Source organism: Muscardinus avellanarius (genome assembly GCF_963383645.1).
Source record: "Muscardinus avellanarius genome assembly, chromosome: 14".
NCBI classification, from domain to species: Eukaryota; Metazoa; Chordata; class Mammalia; order Rodentia; family Gliridae; genus Muscardinus; species Muscardinus avellanarius.
Window position 1 is genome coordinate 83,145,004 of NC_137800.1, and position 8,974 is coordinate 83,153,977.

Sequence of the window (8,974 nt, forward strand, 5' to 3'; positions counted from 1 at the left end):
TTGAGGCCTGGGCTTGAGAGCAAAAGTCTAGCCCATAAGCAAAAGGCTAACTGGCAGGGGTCCCTCAGATCTCTCCTGGGGCGGCCTCAGGAAGAAGCTGCTGCAGCTGAAGGGTACGTGAGGCTCATGAGGAACACCTTTATGACACGTAACAGAGCAGGGCTTCCTCCTGGCAGAGCCCTGTGAGGTCAGACCTGTCAGACAGGCGGCAGGGGCACCCAGGCCTGATCTATAGTGGGCCTTCGGGGCTCTGCAGGGGAAGCGGCCTGGACCCAGCTCTCCAGCACCAGGCTGCCCTGCTTGAGTTTCCCACCCTGTGCCCCTCACGGTCAGTTGAGAGAGAGAGAGAGAGACACTTCTCAGGCATTTGCCCTTTCTATTCAGCCCTCCCAATAACCCTAAGGAAACACTGAAAGGTTTGTACTCCCTGCTACTCTCTGTCCCCACCCCTGCGCCCTGGGCCCCTTTCTGATAAAATATTACGCACAGATGTGAAGACCTGAGACCGGGCTCGATGCTTCTTCTGTTCTTTTCCAAAAGCCAGTAATAACTCTTATTGAACATCCTAATTATTAGCACCCAAGGCAAATAGGAAAAAGTCTTCAAGGTTTTTGCTAAGACTATAATCACCTGTAACCAGAAGACAGGGCCGGTAAAGTTGGTTTGGCCACAGAACAGAAAGCAAGCAAAAAAAAAAAAAAAAAAAAAAAACAGACCTCAGAAGGGAAGTATCGCACTCAATCAGAACCACTTCCTTGAGCCAGACAAGAAGCCCCACCACTGGAAGTGTCATTGAGTGAATCTCACGAGCGCCCGTCACCCAGCCCGGGGTGACGCCTGGGTGGGGGAGGCCCTTGCTTCAGCTCTGTCTTCCTGTTTTGAAGGACACCACCTCACTTTAATGTACTGTGTGTGTTTTGGAGAAGCAGTATGGTGTGTCGTGTCTAGTGAGGAGCGCTTCCCTACCTCCGTCCTCTCTGCACCCCAACCGTGTGAGGTCCTCACACGGGAGCCGTGTTACTGTACGTGTAGACGGGGGTGCCTCCGGCGGTACTCGTTTATAGCACAAGCTTACATTGAGTTCTGAGCTGTCGTCCGCAGCTATGTGTCTGCATGGAGTCGCATCTGTTGTACCTTTGGGGGAAAATTTGTATGTAAATGTACAGAAATAAAAGATGTTGCCCCATTAACAGATTCCCTCTGGAATGTCTTCCCTACCTCACCTGATGGTATCCGACGAAGGGCATTTCACTACCATTGACGACGAGTAATAAAAATCCTCCATGTTGATTCAGACCTCGCTCGCTGCGTCACTGCTTTCAACGCCTCTGTACGCCGTGTCTCCGCTCGCCCCCCGGGGGATGGTGGGGACCTTTTGCTCTGCTTTAAGAGTCCTAGGCTTCAAAGGCAGTCAGAGGCAGCGTTCGGATTAAACATAAACTGCTACCTTGTGCCATTCTCGGACTAGCTGAGAATTTCAAACATTTAAGAGGAACTTTTTCTCTCTCTCGTTTTATGTTCTGCTAATCCGTGGCCTGAAGGGTCCTAGAGAGGTCAAGAAGCAAGTATCTTACACTGTGACTCTGTGAGGAAAGACTGATAACCCAAAACTCTCTTCTCTAATGTAGTATTTTTTAACAAGAAAATATTTCTTTAATAAAGTATTTATACCAAACTCTTCTCCATAGCCCTGGTGTTGTCTCTTACTGTTCTATTCCTAGGGAAGTGCCCGGTGCTTTCCAGCTGGCTGAGGCTTCAGAGGTTAGTGTGGAGTCTCCAGGAGGGAGGCACCTTGACCCCAGACACGCTCCTCTGAAGCGCCCTAGTTCCTGGCCAAGCACCACCCTCAGCTGCCAGCCGTTGGCTCTGTAAGACTCTGGCCACTGCATGAACCAGTTACAGGGCCCCCAGCTACCCACCTCTGGCAACAAAAATAAACACCATGGATTAGCTCTTTGACAGTAATGCTTAACCTTCCCTTCTGGGAGAGGCACCTGGGGAGCTTTGCAACCTTACCGAAACCCAGGCAGGAGACCATCTGATTCTCTGGGTAGAGGCCATGACTGGAATCCAAGTGGTAGACAGAAAAAGGCTAAGGATGAAATGGAACAAAGGCAGATACTTGGGGCTTGGGAGAAAAGAGAAGGGAAAAGGAAAGAGGGGGAAATGATAGAAGAGCAAGAGGGGCCTGAGGCACCTGAACACGTGAAAATGAAAACGATAAAGCCATAACTGACTCCTAATGCCAGGGCTTCTGGTTGTGAAGCAGTTCCACAGCCACAGGGCTGAGAGTGTAGCTTGATAACAGAACGATTCCCCGGTACTAGAGGGGAAATCTGACGTCTACATACTTAATCCAAACAATAACCCAGCAAGGTAGGGACTCTTCCCATTTTATAGATGAGAACCTAGGACCCAAAGAAGTTAGCAATTTTACCCAGACCACAAATCTGGTAAGCAGTGTTGAGTGAGGCTCAAATGTAGCCCCAAGAAGTACCCAGGGGAAGGCAGACAAAGGTCTCAGGGACACAGGCTCAAACCTGAGCATACTCAGAGACTTACCATGATCCTAATGAAGAATGTACCTAAGAGTCACGACTGACCTAAACTGTGACTGCTAGATCCACCCAACAAAACCCGTTACCCCTTTCTCCAACATGAAATAGCCGAGTCTTCCTCTCACCCTCTCCGGGCCCCCATACTGGTAAGAAAGAGGAAATCACCAAGAATGACCTTCCAGAAACAGAGGAGGAATGCAACTGATGACAAAATAAAATCCAGTCCATTTATTTAAATGTACGTTGTACATAAGTTATAAATTCTCCCTCCGTCACTCAACTAGAACTTCTCTGGGAAAGCCTCCATCTCTTCCTTGATCCTGTTTTCTACAAGGAGTGCGAAGTTACTGTCTGTGTTTTGAAGGTTGTAGCTGACAAACACCTGTTTGTTGGTCTTCCTGGCTAAAAAGAGAAAGCACATCGATGCAGCCATGACTGAAGCACCGCAGGTTCCTCGCTCCTCACACCGGCCCACAGCTGGGGAAGGCTCAGAAAGAGATCGGGGTTGGACGGGGAGAGAGACTTCTGACCTTTAAGACTCTATTCAAGCGGGTGTTTCCCATGCAGACAAAAGTCACTTAGCTCCTCCCCTCGTCCCCTGAACCAGTGGTTCTTATGTATGGGGCCCACATCTGCAGCATCAGCTGGAACCTAGCACAGATGCAGATTCTCGGGCCCCATCCAAACCTCCCACATCCTCGAGGGTAGAGGCCAGCAGCCTGTTAAGAAGCCCCCCAGTGACCCACACACTAATGTTTAAGAACCTCTGCTCTACGCAGGGATTTTGAGGTGTGTTTTGTTGTTTATTTCTTGAATGCTCAGATAATATTAAAGTACTTAAAAAGAAAGGTTTTCCTTCACTACTATGCCTCACTGATTCTACTTCCCTCCAGGAGGTAATCTTATATTTCTATGCATTTTCACATATGTACATGTTCAGACATATATGTACATGTGTATGTGTATGACTGTGTGTGTGTGTGTGTGTGTGTAATTTTCTAACACTGAGTCTGTTAGCCCCTTTTTTCAAAAAATAGGGCTGGCTGGCGGTGTAGCTCAGAGGTAGAATGCCCCTGGGTTCTATCCCCAGTAACACACACACACACACACACACACACACACACACACACCCCTAACAATAAACAGTTGATATACATTGGTCCAACTACAAAAATCAAGCAAAGTCATATGTCCCACATCTGACAATATCCTGAGAAGCAGGCAGTAAGCCCTAGCCAATTCAATGCTCACTGTGCCAGTGCCGGGCCTCCCCCAGTCTCCCCCAGCCCAGGGCAGGTGCAGAAACTCTTGCTCACCTGCTGAGGCATTGACCCCACTCTCCCCACTGCCATCACGCTCCTCATGCACAGGTGAAGTCACGGTGGCCACCTGAACATGACACGCTGTCTCCCAACAGAACGCACCAGACTGCACTCAGGGCTGCTGAGCCGGCTCAGGGGCTTCTAACCTGCAGTTCTCCTAGAAACCTCAGGAGGCAGTGTGGTCCAGGGGCTTCAGAAGGCCTGGGTCCTTGGGACCCCACTGCAACCTGGAAAGCTCTCTGGGCTCCAGATTTTCCTTGGAAAATCAAGGAAGGGCAGACCAGTAGATCTCAACAGGATTCTTTCCAGCTCTTTGAGGCTGTGTGTCTGCTTTGCAATGCTAAAGAGATCCTGGGTATTATTGGCTGCCCTCGTCACACGACAGCTGAGGATCTGACAAGGTGAGAGGAGGAACCACCCAGCCTCTGCCTCGAGGGGAGCTGGGCCAACTGCATGGCATGTGGATTTTATCTCAATAAAGCTACTATCTGAAAGAAAAAAGAAAGAAAGAAAGAAAGAAAGAAAGAAAGAAAGAAAGAAAGAAAGATGGATAGATAGATAGATATCTGGATAGAAGCAGTTGCTCACTTATCCTGGGAGCCGGTTCTTAGAGCAGAGCCTCCTACCAGTGTGCTGGGTGCAGTGTGCCTGCAAGGGGCACAATGTGCCCAGATGGAATTGCTCGTTTACACCTGATCTGAGAACAAGTAGAATGTGGCAGCAGTGGGGCACAGCAAGACCGCTGGGAGGGGCTCAGCCTGCCCTGAGGACAGTTCACCTCTCCCTGGCTGCCAGCGGGCTGAGATACCAACGCTCTCATCAGTAAGACAGGGCTCCCCAGACAACAGTGCTGTAAGTCGCCCCCACAGACTCAGTTGTCCTCCAGGAAACCTCTCCTCTTTTTTTGGCGGGGAGGGGGGGGGTTGGTGGTAGTGGGGGTGGAACCCAGGGGCTTTCTACCTCCGGGCTATACTCCCAGACCTATTTTATACTTTATTTGGAAACAGGGTCTCACTAAGTTGCTGAGTGCCTCATTATGTAGCTGAGGCTGGCTTCGAACCTGTGCAATCCTCCTGTCTCAGCCTCCCAAGCGTGGGGATTACAAGTGTGCGCCACCACGCTCGGCCTCTCCCTTTTCATTGTAATGTATTAATACTGTATTTCCAGGCCTGTGTTCCTGGCAGTGATGAGGGTGTTGCTCTTCATACAAAGACTGCTTCTGAAGCTGCTTGTCTTGGCATTACCAGGGGGTCCCACCTGGCTGGTCTCACAGCACCAGCTATGGCTACTTACCGAGGCGCTGGGCGAGGCCACTGGAGGTTGTGTCAGAAGTGTCTCCTAAAAGGGACGTACACACAGGGATGGAGTCCTAAAAGAAAATCAGAGTGTGTTGCGGCTTCTCCACCTGGACGTGATCAACCACACTTCTGCAGCTTCTGATTCCTCAAAAGGGCAGCGGTAGCAGGTTCTGAGAGGGCAGACACATTCCAAGGGAAGGAAAGGCTGGCATCTGTCAGCAGCCAGCAGGCTGACCTTCTGACGCACCAGAGGTCAGCAGAGCGGGGACAGAGAGGTCACCTGCGGCTGGAACCACAGAGCTGGTAATAAGCTCTAGGACTGCTTTCCCATAAAGGACTTGTTTATGTCAAAAATTCCAAAGTATTCCACCAAGAGGGACGCAAACAAAATCATTAAGGCCACAGCAAGTCTGGGGGCCACGCGCCACGTCCTGCGGCCACAGGGCTTGGCTGCGAGGAAGGGTGCCTAATCTCCTCATCTCAGCCAATGAGAGAACACGCAGCTCCTGTCCCCTGAAGGCTCGTCTGGGCTCTCCAAAGCCAAAATGCACCCCATGACTTTGAGAAAGGGCACCAGCCACCAGCATCCAAACAGCGAAAACAAAGAAATAAAGACCTGCGCGTGGCCAATCTCATTTCAGATAAGAAGTAATAAGATGGAAAAAGTATAAATGATGTTAAAATAAACAAATGTGGCCCTTCCACAATCTGGAGCCAATCTACTCCCAATTACTCTGGACGTAATCTACCTCACTATGTCTACCCTATGAGCAGAAGAAAAAAAAGAAAGAAAAACTCATTCATTAACCTTGGGATATAGTCAAAAACACTTTTATAAAAATAGAAGGTTTCTAGGAGAACCCTGGGGATAGAGTTCTAGGAGGCACCAGTGGTGAGCGACAGAGGCTATGGGTTTGGTGTCCCTCACCCCACTGTCCAGTTAGAGACGAGCTAACTAACAAGCACTCTCTGCATGCTGGACAGTGTGGACGTGCACAGCCCCAGGAGACTGCACCTCATCTCCAGACAGAGTCAGTCATTCCAGAATCCACTCAGGGCTACAAAAGACAAGAGACAAATAAAAATAGTCCCTATGTATTTTTTTTTCTTTTGGTTGAAAAAAACACAAGTACAATATTAATTAATGAACCTGCTGTTTACAGATTCCAATTTCAACAGTTAAGCTGTACGAAAATCATATTTACAGCTCAACCTGCTGAATAAAGCAAAGCTACCTTTTCAGGTGGCCCTTTTCCCACCTAAATAAAATTCAAAACTCTATCTTATTACCCTTGTAAGGGTAGGATACAGGGGACCGAACCCTGGGCGTTCTATCTTTGAGTTTTGGGGGTTTTTTTTCTTGAAATAGGGTTTGCTGAACTACTGAGGCTGGCTTTGAACCTGTGATCCTCCTGTCTTAGCTTCCCAAGAACTGGGATGACAGGCTTGGACCACCACACCCACCTTGTTACCCTTCTTAATATTATTAATAGTTTTTTTCTTGTCTTGGTGATGCAAGCCCAGATGGCTTTGCTGTGGTGGGAATATCACCTTCCACTCCTCCCCATAAGTCAGCAGTGTCCAAAGTCCCAGGCCGGCCGCCCCCGAGCTGGTCCAGCTTGGCATCTTCCAGTTCTGCAGCCTCTCTGGGCACTAAGTTACCCTGCTCTACCCAAGGCCGCCGGCTGGAAGAGCCACACTGTGTGATTCGTTCTCTGTGACCCAGTCACACATGTGCAGGGTTAGAGGTGGGAACCTCACAGACCCTTTGGTGCTGTCCTTCACAAATGGGCCAGCCAACTTCTCCTGGAGAGGACCAGGTAGTTACCAGTGTAGGCTTTAGGGGCCACCGAACTTCCATGACAACAGCTCGACCCTGCCATCAAAGCAGAAAAGTTGCCACAGACTCTTTTCCTATATGGAGGGGCGTGGCCCTGTTCCAATAAAACTTGATTATAAAAGTAGATAAAGGCTGGCCCACAGGCTATGACGTGCTAAACCCGACTCCACAGGCACCTAGGTTTTCCTACGTTTAGCTACATCTGCACCTCTTTTCCCAGGTGGCTCAGTCCTGGATGAAGGAACATCCAGGCACCCATGTGCCAGTCAGCAGGAATGGGTTTGGGGCTCAGACAGTTTCAGAGTTTTCAGCAGAGGGATGGCAACATCTGACCTCAGCCTTAAAACCATCACTGCCTAGTCCTACGAAGAAATGGCCAGTGTTGTGAGTGAAACTTGTGTTCCCTAATATGTTGAAGTCCTAACTTACCCTGATACATATGAGTTTGAATTTGTTTGGAAATAGGGTCTTCACAAAGGTAATTAAGATTAAGTTAAGATGGGGGCATACCAGAGTAGAGGGGGGACTTAAGCCAGCATGACCGATGTCCTTCTAAGAAAGAATTGGGGTGTAGCTTAGTGGTAGAGCATTTGTCTAGCACACATGAAGACCTGGGTTTAATCCCCAGCATTCCAAACGAGGTCAGAGGCAAAACTGTTGTGATACCTCTACAAGCCAGGGTCTGCCAGCAACCACCTACAGCTTAGAGAAAGCACTAGCATGGCAGTTTCTTCATCAGAGCCTTCACAAAACAACCCAGCTACAGCTAACACCTTGACTTCTCGCCTCCAGAACCGCCAGGAAATAAATCTCCGTTGTTTAACCACCCAGTTTGTGACACTGTGAGACTAATGCGGGCAGCAAAGGGGAAAACAGATGAGACACAGGCCTGGCCGAGGGTGGCCAAGAGAGGCTGAGGAGCTGAATTCCTGCCTGTTTTGAAGGACAGCGGCAGGGAAGGATCCACTGACTTAGGGCACCGTGCTGTGTAAGAGAAAGAAGAACCAAGGATGGCCAGAGCAAGCACAAAGATGGGGCTGCCAAGTGAAGGGTTGTGGGGGACAGGTGTGCGGGGAGACCCAGGGTTTGGTCTTGGGTGTGTCTGTTAAATGCCTATCCGACATCCAAGAGGAGATGCAGGGGTCCCAAGTTCAGGAACAAGTTGTCTGTACTAGAGACACACATAAATAAGTCGGTGAGGTCAAAATCGAAATAGCATGAAAAGCTAGGCTGCTGGCATCGCCCAGCGAGTGAGACCAAAGAAGAGGCAGAGGACAGACACTGCGGGGCTAGGGAAAGGGCTGGGTGGGCTTGGGGACAGGCCGGCCTTCAGGCCAGGACGACCCTCGGCTGGCCCTGGGCCCAGGAGAACACCTGGGGGACGTCAGCCCGAGCCCCTCGGGCCGCCCCCTGCCGCCCTACCCGGCCCCGTCCTCCTCGCCCCCGCCCGCACTCACGTAGCGGCTGCACATGGCCACCGCGAGGTTGCGCAGGTGCGGCGTGGCCCCCACCCACAGGAACAGCGAGTCGGTCAGCCGCATGACGTGGAAGTGGACGAGCTGCTCCCACAGCCTGGCGCTGAAGTTGTGCAGACTCACGTCCCCGCCCGCGGCGGCCCGCCGCTCCTCCATGCCGCCCCGCCAGCCCCAGCCCACCGCGCGGGAGCCGGTCCCCGCCAGACCCGAGCGAGCGAGCGCCGAGAGCCCGAGCGGGGGAGCGAGCGAGCGCCGAGAGCCCGAGCGCCCTTTCGCTTTCGTTTGCGCGAAGCTATTGGGAGTCAGGAGTGGGCGTGTAAGTCGCGTGAGGGGCGTGGCCGTGGCTGTGGCTATGGGCGTGGCAGTCATGGGTGGGCGGAGTCGACGGCCTGCCAGGCTTTCCAGTTCCCCCGGGCTTCTCCCGCACAGAGTTCAGGGCTAGCCAAGCCAAGAAAAACTAGCCCTCGTCTGGGAGTCCGGC

At 51.1% G+C, this 8,974-nt stretch overlaps 1 protein-coding gene across 1 annotated transcript; it reads right to left on the reverse strand.

The window, feature by feature from the left end:
* Window positions 1-2,823: 2,823 nt before the first annotated feature.
* Window positions 2,824-8,649, reverse strand: PSMG4 (proteasome assembly chaperone 4; the record flags this gene model as incomplete). The annotated part of the gene is made up of 3 exons (XM_080709841.1): window positions 2,824-2,960; window positions 5,174-5,249; window positions 8,476-8,649. 3 exons carry the CDS (start codon window positions 8,647-8,649, stop codon window positions 2,839-2,841), a joined length of 372 nt encoding a protein of 123 aa, XP_080565967.1. The 3' UTR covers window positions 2,824-2,838.
* Between the last annotated feature and the right edge of the window lie 325 nt (window positions 8,650-8,974).